General features: G+C 33.5%; 1 protein-coding gene across 1 annotated transcript in view; it reads right to left on the reverse strand.

Annotated features, from left to right (window-relative positions):
* The window catches only part of GALNTL6 (polypeptide N-acetylgalactosaminyltransferase like 6), an 819656-nt gene that overhangs the window by 436880 nt on the left and 358899 nt on the right, over nucleotides 1-23877 (reverse strand). Inside the window, exon 5 of the mRNA XM_045552501.1 lies at nucleotides 23265-23431. Coding sequence (XP_045408457.1) covers nucleotides 23265-23431 — 167 coding nt within the window. The remainder of the gene's footprint in view (nucleotides 1-23264; nucleotides 23432-23877) is intronic.

A 23877-nucleotide genomic window follows, 5' to 3' on the forward strand; every position in this document is an offset into this window, starting at 1 on the left:
CTTTGGAAAGAAAAAAGTTATTGATTTGGTAAAATACAAAATTGCATACTGTTTTCTACAGCAATGAATTCTACTCTCATTTTAATTATCTTTCATTTTGCTTATTTTTCTGTTGTTACTTTATAAAATTTAGAATTAGACACAGCCAATTAATTTTATCCTAGTTGGGGAAGTTTAAACATTTAAAAATTTTTTATCATTAATAGTCCCAGAACATTTACATATATATTAAACTATGAATAAGGTTGCTAGAGACATTTCATCCTATATTACCCTAAAGGACTTCATGTGAGCACAAACTAAAATGTAGGTCATAGATCCTGAAATTGTGTCTAATATAATCATATATTTTTGAACTTTGAATTTGAAGGCTGATTTAAGAAAAAAAAACTTATAATATATTAGAGATTGGGATAACCAAAAAAACAAAAAGTCCCCAAAGAAAAAAATATATACATATGTTGCACAACATTTTTAGTTGCTTGTTTTTAAATAGCTAATAATAGAGATAAAGATTCCATTTTTTGTGTGGGTGTGTCATTTAAGTATGATATAGTTATTTTTCCCCCCAAAGGAGGTTGGTAACGCTAAAGCTAGTGTGAGTAAAATTACTTAGATATCCTACATGAGAACAAGGTGATTTCTTCATAGATTTTTTTTGGTTAACATAATGGTTTTATTAGTAGGACAGGTGCAACTCTTCTAACAGGATGAATATGAATTCCAGAAAGTACTCAAATGGGGAGTGAAGAAACTAACACAGCAAATTAGAATTCAGCTGAAGCAGATAAAATGCTAATGCCAAATCTAGCTTCCATTTGAAAAGACTGCCTTTTGAATATGTAATGTCTCTTGCATGTTGAAGTAAATACTTCACAGAAAGATTACTTTCATTTAATTTTCCATACAACTTTCCCAACAAATGTCTTTATTCTTTCACAAACAACTTTCTGTGACATATATATATGTACATATATATATGAACTTATACCTCTATCTTATATTATAAAAAGCACCAAAATGAAGATCTGGTAACTTTGAAATGGAAACTAGAATTGACTCAAATATTCAAAGCACTAAAACATCGTATTCTATTATTTCAAATTGACTAAGGTGCCATCTTTCTAAAACAAATCAACAAACAGCAACAATTCCAGACAACTGCTCCATCTACGTTAAATTTTCCATAGCATTCCAGGATCTTAGAACCAAGTAAATAAAATCACGAGTGCTGGAACTAGCGAAACTTGGCTTTAATACCATATTGTGATGTTAAAATAGACAGGATTGCTTCCCCTGCTAAACTGTGATAACAGAACAACACTCAGAGTTGTTGGGAGAAGTGAAAAAGAAAGCACATTAAAATGGCGGCTACTGTGGTTTTATCTGATGTGCAAGAAATGACTATACTGCATAATAAAAAGTGTGACTGCTTTAAAAGAGGTGCACTTGTATTAGAGTGGGGAGTAAAAATGAGTTTGGGAGGAAAGGAGGAATGCTTATGCTAAAGTTTTAAAAACAAATAGAATTATAATTTTGGGGAAAATGTCAGAGAATGAGAAAACAGCATGAGCAAAGGAATAGAGGCAAGACAGTGAAAGCAAGTTTCAATATAGGAGAGCATTTTCATTTATAAAATGAATTGTAGACTTGGTTGATAAGGGTAGAGAGGGAATGACAAGACCATGGAATACTTTGAGAGTATTTGAAGGAATAATGACCAACATGTCCCAAAATCTCTCTCTCTCTCTCTCTCTCTCCATATATATATATATTTATAAGAATTTATAAGAATCTCAGTGAATTGTAAGTAACAAAACTCAGATAAACACACTTAGGCATATTATAGACAAACTGTCAATGGCAAAGACAAAAAGAGAATTCTGAAAGCAGCAGGAGAAAAATGATTAACTGGGTACAAGTTATCTTCAATAATATTGCCTTTGCCTCACCCAAGCCAGGGCTAGAGACATGCCCTTCCAACACAGTGCGCTCCGTCTTCATTAGTTGTGAGTTTACCCACCCCAACCCCCACCTGACTGGCACCCAGTGAATATTACTACCGTGTGAGCACCTTAGTGTTGATGGCAAGTACATGTGGTGCTTGTTTTTCCATCCTTGTGATACCTGACTTCGAAGGATGGGCTCAAGCTCTATCCAGGATAACATAAGAGGTGCTAGATCACCATTGTTTTTTGTAGTTGAGTAGTATTCCATAGTATACACATACCACATTTTATTAATCCACTCATGCATTGATGGGCACTTGGGATGTTTCCACATCGTTACAAATGTTAATTTTGCTCTTATAAACATTTGAGTGCAGATGTCTTTATTATAGAATGTCTCTTGTTCCTTTGGGTAGATGCCTAGTAGTGGGATTGCTGGATCAAATGGTATTTCTACTTTTAGCTCCTTGAGGTATCTCCAAATTATTTTCCACAGGGGTTGTACTAATTTGCAGTCCCACCAGCAGTGTAAGAGTATTCCTGTCTCTTCACATCCACACCGGCATTTGTTGTTTTGGGACTTTCTGATAAAGGCCAATCTCACTGGAGTTAGGTGATATCTCACTGTGGTTTTGATTTACATTTCCCTAATGATTAGAGATGTTGAGCATTTTTTCATATGTTTGCTGGCCATTATTCTGTATTCTTTTGAAAAGTTTCTGCTCATGTCCTTTGCCCATTTATTGCTGGGGTTGTTTGATTTTTTTCTTGTTGATTTTCTTAAGTTCTACATAGATTCTTGTTATCAGCCTTTTATTGGATGTGTAGAAAGCAAGTATTTTCTCCCATTCTGTAGGTTGTCTATTCACTCAAATGGTAGTTTTCTTGGCTGTGCAGAAGCTTTTTAGTTTGATTAGGTCTCACTTATTTATTTTTGTTGCTGCTGTGATTGCTTTGGGGGTCTTCTTCATAAATTCTTTGCCTAGGCCAATGTCTGTAAGAGTTTTCCCAACATTTTGTTCTAGAATTCTTAAGGTTTCGTGCCTTAGGTTTAAGTCTATTATCCACTTTGAGTTGATTTTTGTGAGAGGTGAGAGGTGGGAATCCAGTTTCAATGTTATACATGTAGTTATCCAGTTTGCCCCACACCATTTATTGAGTAGAGATTCTTTTCCCCAATGTATATTTTTGTCTGCTTTGTTGAAGATTAGATAACAATATGTGGATGGTTTCACTTCTAGATTCTCAGTCCTGTTACATTGGTCTATATCTCTGTTCTTGTGCCAATACCATGCTGTTTTAATTATTATAGTCTTGTAGTACAGCTTGAAGTCTGATAGACTGATACCTCCCAGTTTGTTCATTTTACTTAAGATTGCTTTGGCTATACGAGGTCTTCTCTGGTTCCATGTGAAGCATAGAATTATTTTTTCTGGATCTGTAAAGAATGATGATGGTACTTTGATAGGGATTGAATTAATTCTGTAGATCACTTTAGGTGGTTTATGAACATTTTAATAATATTGATTCTGCCAATCCATGAGCATGGTAGATTTTTCCATCTGTTTACATCTTCTACAATTTCTTTTCTCAGTGTTTCGTAGTTCTCCCTGTGTATGTTTTTCACCTCCTTCATTAAAATATATTTCTAGATAATTAATTTTCTTTGAAACTATCGTAAAAGGTGCTGTGTTTTTTATTTGATTTTTGGCTTCACTGTTATTGGCGTGTATGAATGCAACTGATTTGTGTGTGTTGATTTTGTATCCTGATACTTTGCTGAATTCATTCATCAATTCTGGGAGTATCTTGGTTGAATCCTTTGGGTTTTCTAGATAAAATATCATATCATCAGCAAAGAGTGAGAGTTTGTTCTCTTCTGCCCCCATCTGGATGCCCTTAATTCCCCTCTCTTGTCTGATTGCTCTGGCAAGGACTTCCAGCACTATATTGAATGAAAGTGGAGATAGTGGACATCCTTGTCTGGTTCCCAATCTTAGAGCAAGAGCAGACTGAAAACTACAGAAATTTGTTGAAAAAATTAAACAAAACTTAAATAAATGGACTGTACTGGAAGACTTAATCCTGTTAAGATAGCAATAATACTTTCCATACATTCAGTGCAATCCCAACCAACAACTAGGTTGCCTTTTGTTTTAGGGACTGACAAGTTGATTTTAAAATATACATGAGCGTGCAATGGTGCCAGCATAGCCAAAATAATATTTAAAAATAAGATAAAATTTGGAAGATTCATACTTTCTTATTTCAAAAGTTACTATTAAAATAAACTACAGTAATCAATATAGCATGTACTATGTGAGAATAGACAAATAAATAGAATAGAACTGAATGTGCAGAAATATAGCTTCACATTTATGCTCATTTTATTTTAGACCTTGATTCCAAAATAACTGAATGAGGAAAGAGTAGTCCTTTCAAAAATTATGTGAAAATAGTCTTTTCACAATTGTCTTTTCAACATTCTTCATGCAAAGAATGCATTTGACCCTCTACCTCACACAATAGGCAACAATGAACACAACATGAAACAAATATAACTATGAAAGCTAAAATTATAAAACTTTTAGAAGAGACAATATAGGAATAATATTCCATAACCTTTTGTTAAGCAATGGTTCTTATGATGCCCAAAGGATCAGAGATATAAAAGAAAATAAATTAGACTTGATCAAAATTAAAAAACCTTGTGTTTTAAAGGACACATCAAGAAAGTGAAAAAGCAGTCCCCACAATGGGAGAACATATTTGCAAATCATATACTTTATATGGCACTTGTACTCAGAATATATTAAAATCCATTACAACTCAACAATAAAAAGATCAATTTTTTTAAAAACTGGTCAAAGGATTTGAGCATATATTTCTCTCAGAGAAAAAGGTAAAAGATCAACAAGCACATAAAGAGATGCTCAACATTATTATTCATTAGGCAAATGTAAATCAAAAACTCAATGAGATACTGCCTCACCCCTAGTAGAAATAATGAAATTATAAAAAGAGATATTAACAAGAATGCTATGGATGTGAAAAAATGGGAATTGTCATAAATTACTACCAAGTCTTAAAATAGAGCAGCCATTTTGCAAAGTAATTGTCAGTTCCTCCAAATTTTACACATAGTTACCATATGCTCCAGCAATTTGACTCCTGTGTACATACCCAAGGGTAACAAAAGCATATGCCTTTATGTTAATAATTACCTGCACACAAATGTTAATAGTTGCATTATTGATAATAGTCAAAAAGTGGAAACAATCCAAATGTTCATCAACCGATGAATCAATAAACATAAATGTGGTATATCCAGATGATAAAATATGATCTCATAAAAAGAAATAGAGTATGATACATGCTATAACAAGGATGAACCCCAAAGTATTGTGATAAAGGAAAGAAGTGCATCACAAAAGCCCATGTAGTGTATCATTCTATTTATACAAAATGTCCAGAATAGGCAAATCCAAAGAGATAGAAGGTAGATTATTGGTTACCAAAAACTAAGGAAGCAGGAAGAATGGAAGTGATGGCTAATGGGTAAGGGGTTTCTTTTTGGAGTGATGAAAATATTCTAAAATTAGATAGTAATGATGGTTACACAACTCTGAATATTGTAAAAATCACTGAATTGTGTACCATAATACGGTCAATTTTATAGTATGTGAATTATATATCAATAAAGATTTTATTACAAAAAGAAAACAGGTTTGAAGGAAACAATCAATTGTGTTTCATCCAAAACACAGGTCTCAATTTCTTTATCCAAAATTCTTAGGGAAAATCAGAAATGGTAAAAAACAAGTATAATCTTCATGGGAATTTTTGAAAGTTTATTCTACTTCACTTGACATTACTATTTATGCCTTCAGTAATTTACATGCCTTCAGTAAATTACAGGAATTCATAAAGCTCATCTAATAGAGGGCAGTTGAATAAAATCCACAGCTTAAAGCATGAGAGGAGCACAATCTGTTAATTTAATGTTCAAGTTTGTCAGACTATCTCTTTAACTATTCTAAAAATAAATTTATTTTCATGCAAAACAAAATTTATTCTCATTAACTGTCTATTGCAAAAAGGAAAAGGAATAGACAATTTGACAAGTTGAAAATCAACAAAGAAACCAAAATTACTTTAGGATGAGATGTTCTAAATGTCTTTATTGTAACAAACAAAACAAAAAATCAAATGTGACCATATTAGATTGTCACTTACTTCTCTTTCATGGTAAATTATATGGAATATATTTTCAGATTCCAATTACATTTTTAAAGCTTTAAGGAAAGAGATTTTCTTTGTTCTGAAATCCCATTACAATAGATTACTTTTGTTAATTGATGCATATTAGAAAGTGACAATGTTCTTTTTTTTCCTGCCAAACTTAAGTGTATATCTTTACACATAAAAAAAAGAATATATAAACTAAAAGTTAAATTCCACCAAAATAACATCTTAGTCTGAAACATTCTGGTTTTGAATATTGAAAGAGTTTACATAAAATCATCACAAAGAGAAACAAAACACTTAATCAAATGAACCTCTATAGCCATATTGATATAAATAAAAAATAAACATCAACTTCATCTATATCATAATGCACAGTCTCTCAAACAGATACATTTAAAAAATTTTGGCTGATAATATGTACGCTTTATAAATCAATGTGTATGTAGCATAATTTTTTCACATTGTGTGTTATATTATTTATAATTTAAGTTATTACTAAGCATTAAGATTGTAGGATAAAAGGAAAACTTCTAGAGTAGTAACTATAAATTATGATAATCTTTATTTATTTGAATATAAAATAAGAAAAACAGAAAAACCAAACAAGTATCTTATTTGCTGTAAATTTGTTCAGAAAAAAATACAAAAAAACCCCCAAAATATCATTATAACTTATCTCAAAATGTGGTTGACTTGAATTCCATCAAATCATTGGTTTTTGTTTGCCTGTTTCTTTTCTTACAGTATTTTCAAGATAAATACACAATTTGCATTATCGAATTAATTCACATTAATTTTGTGCTTAACTGTTTACAAACTAAAGAGGTGATAACCCTTCATCCTCCCAGCAACCTTTGGATGCTGATGGCATTACTATATTCACTTTTGTAAACAAGGAAGTAGAGGTTGAGTCAAGGTCTCTTTCCTTTGACTCTACTGCTTTCAAGCATTAGTGTCTATTCCTAAGAATTATACTTGAGCTCTGGAACTGCCAAGCATTTCTTTCACATGCAACAAGGAATTATTTAAGAGCCATAACTTCAATATTATAACTTTGTATTAAAATATATATATTTTTAATCTTTTTATTGATACATAATAATTGTACATATTCAAGGAGTATGTGTTACATCTTGATACAAGTACACAACATACAATGATCAAATCAGGGTAACTGGGGCATGATTCACCTGAAACATTCATCATTGCTTTATGTTGGGAGCATTTGAAAACTTCTAGCTATTCTGAAATACAATAAACTATTGTCAACTATAGTTGCCCCATTGTACCATTGAACAACAGAACTTCTTCCTTCTATTTAACAGAATTACCCCTTCACCAACACCTCATTACCCCTTCCCACCACCCTTACCAATCTCTAGTAGCCACAATTCTATTCACTACTTCCTTGAGATCAATTTTTTTTTAGGTCCCATATATGAGTGCGAAAATGAAATATTTGTCTTTCTGTGCCTGGTTTATTTCACTTAAAATAATATCCTCCAGATCTATCTATGTTTCTGCAAATGACAAAATTTCCTTCTTTTTCATGGCTAAATAATATTCCATTCTGTACATACATGATATCTTCTATGCTTTGTATGGAACCAGGGAAGACCTCGTATAGTCAAAGGAATCTTAAGTAAAAAGAACAAACTAGGAGGTATCAGTCTACCAGACTTCAAGTTGTACTACAAGGCTATAGTAACTAAAACAGCATGGTATTGGCACAAGAATAGAGACATAGACCTTTGGAATAGGACTGAGAATCCGGAGATGAAACCATCCGCATATGGTAATCTAATTTTTGACAAAGCAGACAAAAATATACACTGGGGAAAAGAATCTCTTTTCAATAAATGGTGCTTGGAAAACTGGATGGCTACATGCAGAAGGTTGAACCTGGATCCCCACCTCTCACCTCTCACAAAAATCAATTCAAGATGGATAACAGACTTAAAGCTAAGGCATGAAACCTTAAGAATTCTAGAAGAAGATGTTGGGAAGACCCTTTCTGACATCAGCCTAGGCAAAGAATTTTTGAAGAAGACCCCCAAAGTAATCACAGCAGCAACAAAAATAAATAAATGGGATCTGATCAAATTAAAAAGCTTTTGCACAGCCAAAGAAACTATCGTTAGAGTGAATAGACAGCCTACAGAATGGGAGAAAATATTTGCTCTTTACACATCAGATATATGGCTGATAACAAGAATCTATCCAGAACTTAAGAAAATCCACAAGAAAAAATCAAACAACCCCATCAATAAATGGGCAAAGGAAATGAACAGAATCTTTTCAAAAGAAGATAGAATAATGCCAGCAAACATATAAAATATATTAATAGTATAGTGTATAACTCAGGTGGCTCTTGGTTAAGGGCAACTGAAAAAGTAGTTACAGAGTCGCAGCATTTGACAATCTCTCTGCTGTTCTGTAAAAGCTTTGTGATCTGTCATTTAAACCTATCTCTAGACCTGTTTATATGGGAAGGAAGTAGTGCTTAAAGGTGACATAAGGTATTTAAAACTTATTGGTGTACCACAAAACCAATGCAAGACTCCAGATAATATTATGCTATTATTATATGTATTTATAGACATTATTTTGTTGGTATTTTTTTCAAAGTTTTAAAATAAAAGGATTTCTCAGAAACATTTTGACTATCATTTTATGTCTTCAGCTAATATTGAAAAAAACTTAAAAAAACCAGAATATGTATCATTTTGTAAAACATTAATGATGTTAACAATAAAGGCTTAAAAGTCTGGAGCACAGTAAAAGTACATTAACCTTCTGAGATATATTAATGAGACATATACATATTTATGTCTCAGGAGGTTAATTTAAGTTTCTTTGGAAGAAGACATGTGTGCACAAGATTTATATAGTATAATTTAACTATTAACTCATGGAGACTTTGTTTTGTTCATTTGTAGAAATATGAAAAGAAAAATCTATGTTATTAATATATCCTTTAAAAAAACAGATTTAGCACAACCCCTACCCCTAATTTCCAGCATGTAAGTCAGATACTGGGAAATTTTCAACAACTGGAAGTGAGTGAGATTAATTAAGCTGTATTTAATGACACATAGGAGCAGCTTTTTCTACATAGTTTACAATAGGTTTTCCAGTATATATCCTATGTAGAAATACAAATAGTATAAGCTTACATCCTTGGCCACATGGAGTTATCAATAGCACCTCAAGAGAACTTGTCTGTAGCGGCCTTAAGGAGCATTCGCTATCTTGGTAAATTTGCCCAGGTATGCTTAAGCCGTGCACCTTCTGAGACTTGATTCTGTCAGCAGATCTCAGTAAATGGCCCGAGTTAATCCCTAATGAAGCTCAGTACATAGAAATGAAACTGCTCACATCCTTATAAGCAGCCCTTTTCATCCTTCTATTAAGAACAACCTTGGAAGCAAATAACCACCCTATTTGTGAGTTAACAGAAACAAAGACCAGAGGGATTGAAACACTAGATGTGTGTATGCGCAATTTCCATCCCCCCACCTTTATTCTCTCTTACAATTAGGTTGGTGTAAAGAAAAGGCAGGCCTGCATGGCTGCACTCAAGTCTCACCTCTCACAGGTTCGAGGGCCATTCTGACTCCTTCAAATGGCTTTGCATGTCCCTGCTGAGATTCCTGCAGTATTAATTTTAAAGCTTAAATCTCAGAAACTGATTCTAATTCATTGGTGGAAACCTCAAGATAAATACACAATTGGTGTTATCTAATTAATTAACATTAATTTTGTGCTTAGCCATTTGCAAATTTAAAAGGTAATATTCTTTTATCCTCCCAGCAACCTTTGGATGCTGGCAGCATTATTATGTTCATTTTTGTGGACAAGAAAGTAGAAGCTGAGTCAAGGTCTCCTTCCAGTGACTCTGCTCAGTGAGCCCCGAGCGTAATGAGACAGGCATGTCTTTTCTTTAGATAAATTTAATTGTAAGAGAGCAAATAAAGATAGGAGGGAAGGCGAAAGATTAGTCATACAGACATCTAGTGTTTTGATTCCTCTGGTACATGTTTCTATCTGTTAATTCACAAACAGGCTGTTTATTTTCTTCCCATGGTGGTCTTAGGACAAAAATGTCAGCCTTCGCATACTTGAGGAGAACTTTCATAAGTCTCTTAAGTTTATCTACTTTTGGTCATCAATCAGCTAACATCTGAAGGTGGCAAAGAACTAATTTTTTTAATCCTAAAAAATGCAGTAAAATATATGTCTTATAAAAGGGATAATGTGATAAGACATCAATACGGCAATTACAAATATAATTACTTAATTACATTCCTAAGCTTAATGTATTAAAATGTTTGTAACTGTTTTTGGAGTTTGTATCTATATATAGATTTGCCAGCTTTGGCAAGTAAAACTATAGGAAATCAGTCAGATTTGTTTTCAATCTGTCAAGCAGATCTATACAAAAACATTTATTAGAAAACCATATGTATGTAGTTTTCTATATGACCTATAGTAATATGAATATAGAATATAGGCATATGACCATTAGTAATAAAAATGAGGGAAAAGAACATTAGAATGTCTCCCATAAGCAATAACCACCACCAAAACACATGCTGTCAAATTATCTATTTCATATCCTCCACTAGCTGGTTTCAAGTTGAAATGAATGCAGACGAATTGCTCCTTTTTCACAGTGATATAAAGCTTATCTCAGTTTTTTGACAGGGCTTGTACATAACAACGCTCTTAATGGAAGCTGAAATTGTCTTCAATTATACCCGGTGTCTAAAGGTGGGTCACCCTAGCTTTTTAAGCTCTTAAAATGTCTCTGATTTTTGTGAAGGTTACCAAATTAATAGGACTCTATGAACTTTTGTCCTTACTTAAAAGTTAAAACTTGGAGCCTCACAGTACATACTTTTTCTTTTTTTTTTTTTAGATTTCCCAGATTAGGTTTTATGTATAAGGAGAGCTCTGAAGATCAGTAAGATAAGGACTGGAGCTGAGGCCACTGCACTGTGAGTGCTATTGGACTCTGATTTCAGAAATGGAGGGAAACTTTATTTTCATTTATGATCTGTTAGTTTATTTAGCAAATATTAAGCATTTACTCTTTAATATTTTAGGCATAGTAGATGCAGCACTGACAAAAACAGGCAACTAGGTCTGTCCTCATAGAACTTGTGGAACTTATAGTCTAATGTGGAGAGACAGGCCATACATTTGCTGTTTTAAGTAAAAATTCTTTTGAAAGAAAAAAAAATTCCTGTTTCTACTGTCTATGTAGCTATCAAGTTTGTGTTACTCTGTCCATTAGTTGAGCATTTTTATTATATTTTTAGACCCACTTTGATTAGGGATAATTAGGTAGAAGATATATTCTACACACTCTTTATTTAAAGTTCCAAATCTTTTGTATATAAGAGGATTAAATATGTTCAATAAATATTTCTCTTTCCATCCCATGCCACCTGCTATTGATATTCAGTGTTAAAGGAAGAGATGTTATCTTTTTCAAATATTAATAGATTCATGCCTTGGCACTCAAAATTCCTAGAGATCAGTTTTTCAGTCAAAATAAATAGATGGTTTATTGCATTTAACATAACACTTTTGTCATATTGATTATGGACAAGTCTACTGTATACTGCTTTCTTGAAATTCCTTTTTCTTGGAAAAATAACATGTTTAAAATAATTAATACCACACATTAAATTACTTACAAACTTTTTCAAATGGAAACAACCTAAAAGTTCATGAGTTTGCAACATTTGGAAATAATTGTTGCAAAGAAGCATAGTTTTTTCCTGTAAGCATCATCATTTCTGACTTACATCATTATTGTGCAGTGGCATGGTTTTCTATTTGTGGAATCTCTCAACTACTTTAATTAATTAAAGAAAATTAAAAAAAAACCTGTCCTAATGATGGAAACTTAGTTTTATACATTTAATTTTGAAGAAGTGAATGATTTCTACTTCTAGAGATGAGCAAATGAGTAAATATGCATATTGGTTCAACTACAATAATTTTCTGACTATGACCCACATACTTCCTTTCTTCAAAGAGTTCATTGGCTGGTTGTAAAGATCAACATAAACTCACAATTAAATAATGTGGAAATTGCAGTGATAATGATTCAGGGTATCATGGTAATAAAGAAGAAGTCCAAAGGGAGTAGCCAGCAATTTTTATGGGATTCTGTGTGCCAGCTGTTGTTTAAGCATTTTGTATGTATTTACTTTAATATTTACAAACACTCTGAGAGATTAGTATTATTATTATCCTCATTTTACTGTTGAGGAAACTGAGTCACAGGGTGTTTTTTTCTTTTTTAAGTAATCTGTCAAGGCAAGGTACTGTAAGTGGCATCGCTTGACATGGTAGAGTTCCAGGGAAGGCGGGCTGAAGCTGTTACCCTGTTTGAGTTTTCAAGGGTCATTTAGAAGAAGGGACACAGAAAGGAGGGAGTAGAGATACATTTCAGGTAGAGGAAACAGGATTTAATAAAACACGGGTCATAAATACGTGCCATGTGAAGGGGAACTTGGCATCTCAGTTTTGCTATGGCAATAACTGCAACATTGACTACAGAGAAAGAGGAGCTGGAGTGCTAACCAAGGGCCTCTTCAGGGAGGCTGGAATTTCATACATTGTTGAAGGGAATTTGTTTAGGCCACTAGAAGCAAAAGGAAAGTTTTACGCAGAGAGGTAAGATGGCCACTTTTGTTTGTTATAAATGTTATTTTGATAATGGATTGGATTGGACAAACATGGAGAACAATAAGTCAGAAGGATGTTTCAGCAAATCAAGCAAGTGAATTAAAGCCACAGCAGAATAGAATGAGAAGAAAGGTTGACTTAAAAAGTACTTTGGAGGTAAATTTGGCAAGATTTGTTCCTTGGCAGGATGTGGGATGTGAGGAAAAAACAGGAGTCACGGGGAGTCATTCTCAGTTCTCTAGTTTGGAAAGAAAATGATGTCATGAAAAGAGAGAGTGAATTTAAGAAAAAGAGATAGTTTAAAGTTAGATAATTTGGACCCATTGAGTTTGAAATATCAGTGTGTCATCTAGGTCCAGATGTTCAGCAGTTGGTGGAATGTTCGGATCAGAAGCATAAGAATTTAATGGTACAGAATGGGGAAACCGATCCCCAGAGATAATGTGCACCTTTATATGAGTTGCAGGTAAGGAGTGGAGCTCTGAGGATCAGTAATGTTCAAGAAAAATGTGGAGGAAGAGAAGCCCCAGGAAAAGCCCACTGAGGAATGATAGGAAAAGTATGCCCAGCTGAGAAGAAAGGATGCAAGCAATGCCAAGTGAAGCAGAGAGGGCCAGTATTGAATTAATTAATTAATTGATTAATAATTGAATTATTTAATTAAATGGAATAAATGAAATTATAAATTATTTACTTAAATTGTTAGTTTCTCATAAAAGGAGCTCATCAGGTTCTATAATTAAGCCATTCTCTAAAATGCTAGTTGCACTATTTCAGAATCAACTTTATGAAACCGTAGGGACCCCAGAGGTCTCTGAAGACAGTGCCTTTGCTCTTTGTAAAGGTATAAAAGCAGCTTCCGATCACTGTGCTGCAACTATTTGAAGGACATAGGCTTAAAGCAAATAAATAAATATTTTTTTAAAATCTTGTCTTATTATCTATAAAATATAAGTCTAAATTATGAACTTAAAATTACTGGAGGTAGTACTAGATATCATCTAGTTCTATTTTGGCCTTTTATAGTGAAAATGATAGTAAGAAACTTTATCGAGTGCTTACTTTTTACCACACCCAGATCTAATTACTTTACATGTAGAAATTCAGTTTCCTATGAACACATGCCAGGGTCAGACAGCTGGGAAAGGTAAAGATGAGATTCAAACCTAAGATGATGCCCAAACGACCCACTTAACCATCCCCGCTCATTGCAGATGAGGAAGGGAGCCACATGGCATGCCTAGCTGGTTATTAGAGTTGAACCATCACCCCGGGTCCCTTCTTCAACCACTCTGCTTCATTTCATGCCCCTTCTGACTTGCTAATGAAAAATAAGAGAATTAACTCCATTTGCAGACATTTAAAATGAATAGAACATACTGACATCATTCATCATGTACTATCTTGGAAAAAAGTTTATATCCTGGGTTCAATTTTTAGGCCAAGTATAGAACCAGAATCCATAAATATTTTCTATAGGTTAGCATGTAGGAGGCCCAGCATTAATGTAAATGCAAATTTTTTTCTATGCACATCGAGCTTCAGCTCCCTTGTAGATCTTCCCTGATCCTATAACGCAAAAGGGGATTAAAGAATTTGAAAAGATCATTTGCTGTGGCTGCTACCAGTGATGCCTTGTAATTTCTCTCCCCAGAAAAGGGCCTTCCTCATACTAAATAATCATTAGGAACACTCTTGACCTGCAACGGGAAGGGTGGTGAATTTACCATACAGTATTAACTATCAAATAGTATAAACTATGAGAGTTTTGCCTAAAATCAGCAAAATAGATAATCTTTTGAATTCTGAAATCGGTAAAAATAAGTTTTAGATATATTAAGTGGCCAACATTTCTAGATGTTGAAACATACGTTTGCCATTACACATTTGTTTGCCGCACTCCTTTTCACACTGTTCTTGATCATCAGGTGTCAACATACTAAACTAGGGGGTGTGTTGTTTCCATCACTCTTTTCAATTACAGGAGAGAGGGAGGGAGCAAATCAGCAAACCTGCTGAAGAAACGGAGCGCAAGCTGCTCTGCAGGACTTGAAGGCGGTTGCTCCCAGCCTGCAAGCAATTTCAGTCTTTGAGACTGGGGCCTGAGCTGCAACATTTCACAGGTTAGACTGGCTTTCTTCTGGATGACAGTCTGATATAATGGAGTTTGCATCTTAATTGGAAATATCCATTGCTAGTCTCTTTCAAATTCTACCTATTAATAATATTTTACACATTCTAACAAGAGCAGTATAATCAGAAACAGTTCTGAAATAAGGGTCACTCAGGGACATGCAGTGGTCCTTCTCTCCCAGGTAGTTCCCTCCTGTCCCCGTCCTGCATGGGGTGCGCTCCATGCTCCCCTGTGCTTGGTGATTCAGGTTTAGGAATCACCCGTCAGTTGCCTGGTCACTAGTAAACGTGGCCTTATTACAATTCAGCAATGACACTGTTCATTTAGGAAGAGCAAATCCTCTCCACCCTAGAAATTGAAAAAGTGAACAGTGACTCCTTTAACATTTTTTTATTTAAATTCCTAGGTACCCATATGGCTAAAATCAAGGTAGTCATTAAGTGGACCTTATTTATTGGTGCCACAGGCTAGCTGTGAAAAAGTATGCCCACAAGAAGAAAGTATATATGCAAGAACAAAAAGAGGTGCACTGAATTTTAGAACCTGAAATTTGCCTTTTTGTATATATTATTTTTGTATACATTATTTTTTTAACTCCAGTCTTGGGTAGTTATTTCCTTCATCATCGTTTCATTAATATTATTCATGGTTAACAGGTAAATTTTGCATTTTCTCTGAGCTTATTGCAATGGCTTAGACCTTCAAGCACAAACTTATTTGAAGTAGTCACAGATGAAGATATCTTGCTATCTTTTCCTCTATATTGGGGGACTTATTTTTTCTACCCTTTCCAGTTTGGAAATATTTTTTCTTGAAGTTAAAAAAAATAGTGAAAACCTATCTTATTTCTGTAATCTAACTTCACATTCAACCCTTTCCAAGGCTCTAAGGCCTGCAAGCGGCAGAGCTGGAACTTGAATTCAAGACTTTCTGTCTTTAACACATGGGCTCTGAACTACTGACTATACTCTATCTGTCTCATGAGTCTGTAATTTTATAGTACTCAGTATTGTAAAACAAATAAATAGAAATATTAAACAGCTAAATAAAATACAAACCTTTCTTCATAGAGACTTTCATTTATTTTCTAAGAAGCAGAGTTTCAATTTGGCAAAACCAGAGGAAAACATGCACCCAATCTGAAGGATAATAATTGTTCAAATTTTAATTCAAACTCAAAATGTGTCTGCACTAAGTGGGAAGTGACCTTAATAATTTGGCAGAATTATAACATGTAAAGGTCAAAATTAGAAGCTACAGAGCTAGAGTTTAATCAAGATAGAAAATTAAGCTTTCCCTCCTCATTGCTCCACTGGCTTCTCAGTTGCTAGCTATTAGTTCTTCACAGAGCTACAATGTTGGGGTCAGGGTTTTCTGTGCTGTGAGCTTATGAATAGATGAATATATATATTCCATAAAGTGTTCTTCACCTGAGTTTTAGGAGGCAACACAGAAAAAGATGGAAAATAAAGGATATGCATCTAATTAGCATCTAATCCAATGCTAGACATTTGCCCAGTAACTCCCCTTCACCCCTACCCTCAACCCGCCTGTCTCTGTTCTCCTCATCTTTTGAGACATTTGCACCAGCGTGGCCCTGGGAATCTCGAGTATCTTGGCCTGGGTGAAGCCTTGTTAGGCTGCCTAACTCTCTATCCAGAATAAAGACAGAATCAAACAACCAACAAGGGGCCAGCCCCAAATCCACCCATGTAGCTCAACACATTCTCCTTCACACCAGTCTGCGAAGCTATATGAAACATAGTTAACTCTGTTCAATGATCTATGTTATTACTTTGGGAGGCTTTCAGAATGTTAAAAACACTGTTTTCTCCAGGAGGAAGGCTCTGACCGGCCCCCTGCAGTCCTGCAAAGCCATTATGGACACTGGAACTGGTGCGCTCAGTCATTATGAGTCTCATGAACGTCTCTATTCCAATACTTGTGTATACACACAGCGAAATAATGGTTTCTATTATTGTCCTGATCCTAAGGCAAAAATGGGTAATAAATTAGATTCAATTATCTAGAGTGTCTATATAATTGTAGTACAGTTTTATTAAATTAATGATAGTTATCAGAATCGTTCCAGTTTCTCAGAATAAGACGTCTGAGAAAACTACAGAACAAAGGAACCTTGCATACCTAAGCACAAAACTGAACATTTTAATTTCATCTCACAGTTATCCAAGCACATGAAATTGACCTAGTATGTGACTTAGGACCTCATCTTTCTGAGCCTCTGTTTTACTCATCTATAAAACGTTACAAACATGCCGTGTCACCTACAAATTCCTCATTTCAAAGATCCTGTCATTCTAATAGGGAATTGTTCCTCACTTGACATAAAACATTTAATTCTTATTAGGAGAATTTTGTTAAAATATATTTATAAGCACGAATGAATTTGATGCTCAAAACTTGTCAACTTATCAAAAATCTTGAATGCTGTGAGATTGCTAATGTTCCACATAAGTGTTACAATTCAGAATAAAGGAGGAAATGTTGGTGAGGTTTATTTTTTTTTTTTCACATTGTGTTGATGCAATGCCTTTTTTTTTAAATTAAGAGCAGGTAGATATTTAGACATCAAAAAGAGCTGCTTGAAATACTGAACGCTGTATTACTAAAGCTCACAAGCTGAGGTTTGCTGACAAGAGGAATAATCATAAAACATAACCTTTTCTTTCATCAAAGAAAGTCATGTCTGCCCAAGATCTGAAGCCCAACACCCATAAAATAGTTTCACCCAAGTGACATTCTATTCAAAACAGCTGTCTGCAAGAAAAATAAATAGGATTTAATCTGCCATAAAATGAATTGCACAATTTATTTTTCTTGAGGAAGTCATGCCTTTGTGACATGGGTGAGCTGCAACAGTTTTGCTTTCAAAAGCAGCATCTCCTTCTATGCCAAACCCATATTAATTCGACCATGTGGAATTTTCCTCCAGAATAAGCAACTGGAAAGCCAAGCCGGCTAATCCACCACCTGATGCCTTTCTCTACCTTTAAAAGCACTGGTTTAAAACACAAGCCCAAGATAAATTTTCAATCCAGAGAGAAAGAGAATTTAACATGCTTAGTCACGAAGATTGAAATATGTGAAATTGTCAAAGTCAGCCATTAATACCCTGCAAAAATGAAATTTCATGTTCTCGAAACTAATATTTAAGAAGAGAACAAAACTACAAAAGAACAAAATGCCAGCCAGAAAAATGACAATTAGATGAGTTTTATCATCTCTTTAGAATGAACTGTTTTTTAAAAACTGGTAAAAGTTACTCATACGGCTAATATATAAATATTTATAACCCCCAAATTGACTAAGTCAGAAAACATATCCATATGAGTATTTTAAAGATAATAGAGTAATGGTTTATTTTGTTTACTTCATTCATTTAATACACAAAATATTTTTTGAAATGACAAAAGGAAAGAAAACAATTAATAAAAAATTTTTCTACTATGGAAATTGTTCTAACACTATATGTGATATGTAAGCTATACAGGCTAGACAATGGAACTTAGGTTGTGTCTCTCCATTCTATTACTTCATTTATTACATATTTTCCAAAATACTAATATGTATGTTCAAAATTAGCCTAAATATATTTCATTGTGATGATGTTCCCTAAAACAACCTATGTTAGAATATTTTAATAAGTTTTTGTATAAAAAATCTACTTGCATTGTTTAATAAATATATCTTTGTAAATTAAATATGAATCCTAAAATAATTAAAACTGAAAATAATTTCACCCAATTGAGATCGATTACTACTTTCTTTAGAAGACAGAAGAATATTAGCCCCTTAAGTACCTTTTGCAGTGTTCTAACTACCAATGCCAGTAATGTAAAGCTAACCCATAACACAATTTAGAAAAACAAGAAGACAATAAAATGCTACTCTAAATATTAAGGCAAAGGCGAGGCTCAACAAACATATATAGCTTCCATTTTTGTCAGATAAATGCTGTTCTTTTTTCTGTAGATATCTACATCATGTGAGATTGGATTTTTAATTTAAAAGAGAGAAACCTCAGAATTGTTTGTCTTCTGAAACAGATTCCACTCAAAGCAGACCCTGCCACTGATCAGTAATACTCAGATGTTATGAAGAAAGCAAAAAGACTTTTTACGGGTTGATTTTATAGTTTGTAACTTCCCAAACTTTTACTCTTGTATATTGTAGGCTTATTTTCCTCTGACCTTGAGAGAACATTATTGATTTACATTTCCTCACAACAACAAATGTTAAACTAATTGGTAAACAGAACCGTTTTATTAACACTATCTATACATTTCACTCTTCTGCAACACGATATAAAGACATCATGAGAAATCGGGATAGCTTTCTTTCATTTCTTTGGCAGATGATGCTGAATTTCTGAAGAGTAGTTAGTTCTTTTTTTATAACATTTGCTTAATTCCTCTACTTGACAGTATTTAGTTTGATTTCATATTTTGATTTAAAATACAATTATCCTCACAATTTTAAATTTAAATCTTAATCTAAAAATTCCAAGATTTATTTAGAGTGACTAGCTCTCAATAAATCTAAGACATAAAAATTGCTTGTCTCATACTCTAGCAGAGTATCTGATGGAATACAGGCACTAAAACATTTTCGTCGACTGTCATCTTAAAATCTTCAAACGCACTTTAGTATTAGTATTTTACAATATAATATAGAAATGCACTACCATTCTTCGTCTATTTTACAGTCTTTTCACAGTGATATCTTCCAACTCTGAATAGTTGTAAAATTTGTCTGCTTATAGAAACTTTCCTTAATGTATACTTGAAGACCATTTGCGTAAAATAGAAATTGAAATTCAAGATGTGTCATTATCATTTGTGAGATCATTTAAATATATTCCCAGTATTTTAAAGATTTATAAACACTTTCAGCCATGTGAAGAGTCTAGGATTTTTTATGGTAATATGGATCTTTATAGAAATTGCTTTGCTGTATGTACACACACACACACACACACACACACACACACACACACACACTTGTTCTTTTTTTTTTTCTCTTTGTAAACTTGGCTAGCCTAGGAGGATAGTTTCAAGTCTCTGATTTTCCGTCTAACTAGAACATGGGGAATAACAGATCTGCGTGAAACTCAAATACTCAACTACCTACCTTTTCTGACTGGGAAGTTTGAAAATGCAGGGGCAAGAATGCACGAGTGTGTGCATGTGTGCCCATGTCTGTGTGTGCGTACCTGGGTGCACAGTGGTACCTCCACACTTGTGTTAAGCGAAGTATGTCAGCAACTCTCCTGTGACTATCCTCAAATTGGACTTGCATTCATCTCAGCACACAAAGTTCAGAGAACTGTCAGGTTCAAATACATCCTATCTCTGAGGTTAAACCCTAGCTTATTTCATACATTTCAACATTTTCTATGTGGATGCAGTTAAGGTTGCCTGGAATTTGGAGATAAGCCCAGGATTAGTCCTGCTCTTAAAGTCATCATGAAGCCTTGTTCCAGGTCTCAAGTTAAGTTGTTAAATGTATTTCTGAGAGCTCACTGGAGAAAAAATAGTCACACTCACAAACTTTGGTAAGCTTCAGATAGCAAAACGCAGCAGTGGTTGTTGAAAACTTACCTGCCGCCCTTCACCTTCCTGTTTTTATAGATGGTAGACTTGTGTTCTGAGGCTAAAATAACACTCTGATACCAAGCTTGCTTTGGGAAAAATATCTAAACTGAGAACTGCTGAATGAAATATTCACTTTTTTTAAAAAAGCACTTTGAGAACTGGGTCAATCCTATTCAAGTAGATTTTTTAAAAAATCACTTGGTAGTGATTTATAATTATTCTATAATTAAAAATATTTTAGTATTTTACTTTCTTTATTGCCATGAAATCCACCATTACAGAATTTTTCATTTACTATATACTTAAATTTGTTGAAAATATGAATTCCAAGTGATAATACACTCATGCTAATAACATTACTAAAATATTGGCTTTTCTATATTTTTGTCATGTGTAGCTAGTTTATTTTCCTAGAGGATATAAAATATAAGGTAGTAATATTTAATTAAGTCTTGTCAAAATTTTATTGCCTTTGGCCAAAGGACATTGCAGAGTATCTGAAACAGGTATAATGCAAAGGTGTTAAGTTGCATACTGAACAGAATTGGGATTAGAATATATTTCTGAAAATAAATTTAAAATGTAACACTTCAGAAATAACTTCCTAAAGGACACCAACAGTCTTCCTATATCTTTCTGTACTTTAAAATTTGTCTAGCCTACTTAATCTGATTTTTAAAGAGTTGGTGAAAAATACTCTACGCACTATGGGGTTATGATTTTTGGGATTGTCTCCCCCCCAAAATAAGTTAATTATATTGTTTAACAGTACAATTATAGATACATCTAAATAAAAATGAGTAGAAAGATGACAGTGATTTGAGGCTAGAAAAATGTTGATGTTATTATTTTCAACCTTTTTAAAGACTTTCAGTTGAAATATACCTCTGAGAAATATTTAGCAAAAACAAACAAACAAACAAACAAAAAGGCTCTACAAACTACAGTTTTCTGCTACCAAGTGTTTCTTACTGTATTATCCCCAGGTCAAAATTCCAGTACAATAAATAGTTGACCAAGAAAAAGTTGATTTTGTAGGAAACAATGCAAAGATACACCGCTTTACTTCTCCTGGTACCAGTCAGCCACAAAGATCAGTCACTTGGTGATCTGCAGCCTCAGATCTTTGTTTCTCCCTTTCACTTTTTTTTAAAAATAAAGTTTTAGAAAAATAAAAAAATAAAAAATTAAATAAAGTTTTAGCTTTATTAACACAAATGCTCATTTTTAGCTTGAGGTAGTAATGACTGCTTTTATGTAAGTAGCCTCAATTAGACTCAAAATAAATAAACGTATTATTTAAATATTGTCTTTTAAATCTCTGAAAATTTCAATTTTACATACTGGCTCTTACTCTTAGGTAGTATCGAATGTGTACCCACCTAAGCAACACAAAATGAAAACCTCTTTGAAATCAAACCTAAATGACTAAGGTGGTAGTTTGCATTTTAACAGAATAGTGTTAAACAACCTCATTTCTGTCATATCAACTTTTTAACACATATTTATGTTAGTCAACTCCTGAATCAGTATTTATAATCAGCACATAAAAATCAGTATTTAAAAAGACTATAGTTCTACTAAAGAAAGTTCAAAATGAACACACTAAGCACTAAGCGGTGTGACTTTTATAGAATTTTTGAATACTATGAAAAAATGATATTTTTGCTGCAAATAAAATTTCTAAAACCTCAATTAACCTATGTGATCTCAAGATGTATTCTCTTTTGAGGCATAACAATAATAATAAACCAAATTATTTTACTGTCATTCTTTCTTACAACTGCACAGTAGAGTTAAGCCAAGCTCCTTCATGCAATGAAATATAAGGTGGAAAATGATGCTTCCAAATAGATGATTATCATGAGAAAGGTTTTCTCTTCTCCATTCACACAAACCAAGAAAGAGGGACTTTACTTTCCCTGAAGCATTAACAGCTCTCATAATTAGATCAAATATGACTTATCATGTCCTGCTCTCAGGAAACTTTCTATAATTTTATTACCCTGTCTTATAAGCCAAATTGTGTCTTATAAGATTTATAAAAATATTAAAATTTATGTCAAATTTTCTAATATACTGTTACATCAGATTGTTTTTGTTATTGTTCAAAAAGATAAAATAGCTAGAATTGCCAGGGAAAAATATGTATTTGTGTCCCTTATAACTTCTAATATTTATGAGGCAATATAAGCACAGCCTGCAGAATGTATCCTGCTGGTAAATAAGAGTGGATATTTTTCAGAAACAGGAATAGATTTTATGGTTCCATTCAAGTATTTCACCATTTGTATGTACTTACATTAATATACTTTGTAGTGCTTTTTCTGAAGTTGAAAGTAGAATTTGAGGCATTTTGCCAACACCTGTCTAATTTACAACAGAAATGTAATGCAAATTTCTTATAGTTCCCCAAATGACACCAATATCTTCTCATTAAGTTTCTTTTGCATTTGGCCAACATTTTATGAAACCACAACATAGATAAAACTTCATAGTCATGTTTCAGATGGAATCAGAATGAAACTCTCGTTATTAGGTTTTTTAGAAAAGCCCTTAATGAGCATGTGAATGATAACAGAATCTGATAAAATGTTGTCAACTGTATCTTACCTCTGTCACTGAAGTCATCTACCAGGATGATTTCTGCTATCAGACTCTCCGGGGTTCGGTTAATTATGCTGTGTATGGTTCGCAGGAGTGAAGTCCAGCCTTCATTATGAAATGGGATAATGATGCTGGTGTTTGGCAGCCTTTCCAGGTACATCTTGTGCTTACAGCTGGAGATGATGGAGGAAAAAAAAAGGTATGTCAAACGCAAAACAATAGTATCTTATACTGCTATTTTATTTATTCATTACGTTATCAGACAGCTGTGAAAACATGACTAAGTTTAATGCTTTCCCAATCAGAGCTTGAACATCATAATAGTTACCCCACTCATTCATGGAATTCACCAAAGATTCTCTTTCACACTCATTCTTAATGAAACAATTAATTTATCTTCTTTTGAATCAGGGGCTCAAATATGTCAGTTTGTTGAAATGTTGTGGTCCTGTTGATGCATTTTTCCTGTTGCTATACAACAGAAATAAGGATAAATGATAAGAAGTCACATTGTTGCCACTGAGCACATGACTAAGGTTTAGATGGGTTTCCTGAAGAATTCTGAAAATTTAACTTCTGTAATAATTATGCTTAATTAGTCAATTTTGGTTGTGGAGTG

This window comes from Lemur catta, chromosome 5 (genome assembly GCF_020740605.2).
Source record: "Lemur catta isolate mLemCat1 chromosome 5, mLemCat1.pri, whole genome shotgun sequence".
Classification (NCBI taxonomy): domain Eukaryota; kingdom Metazoa; phylum Chordata; class Mammalia; order Primates; family Lemuridae; genus Lemur; species Lemur catta.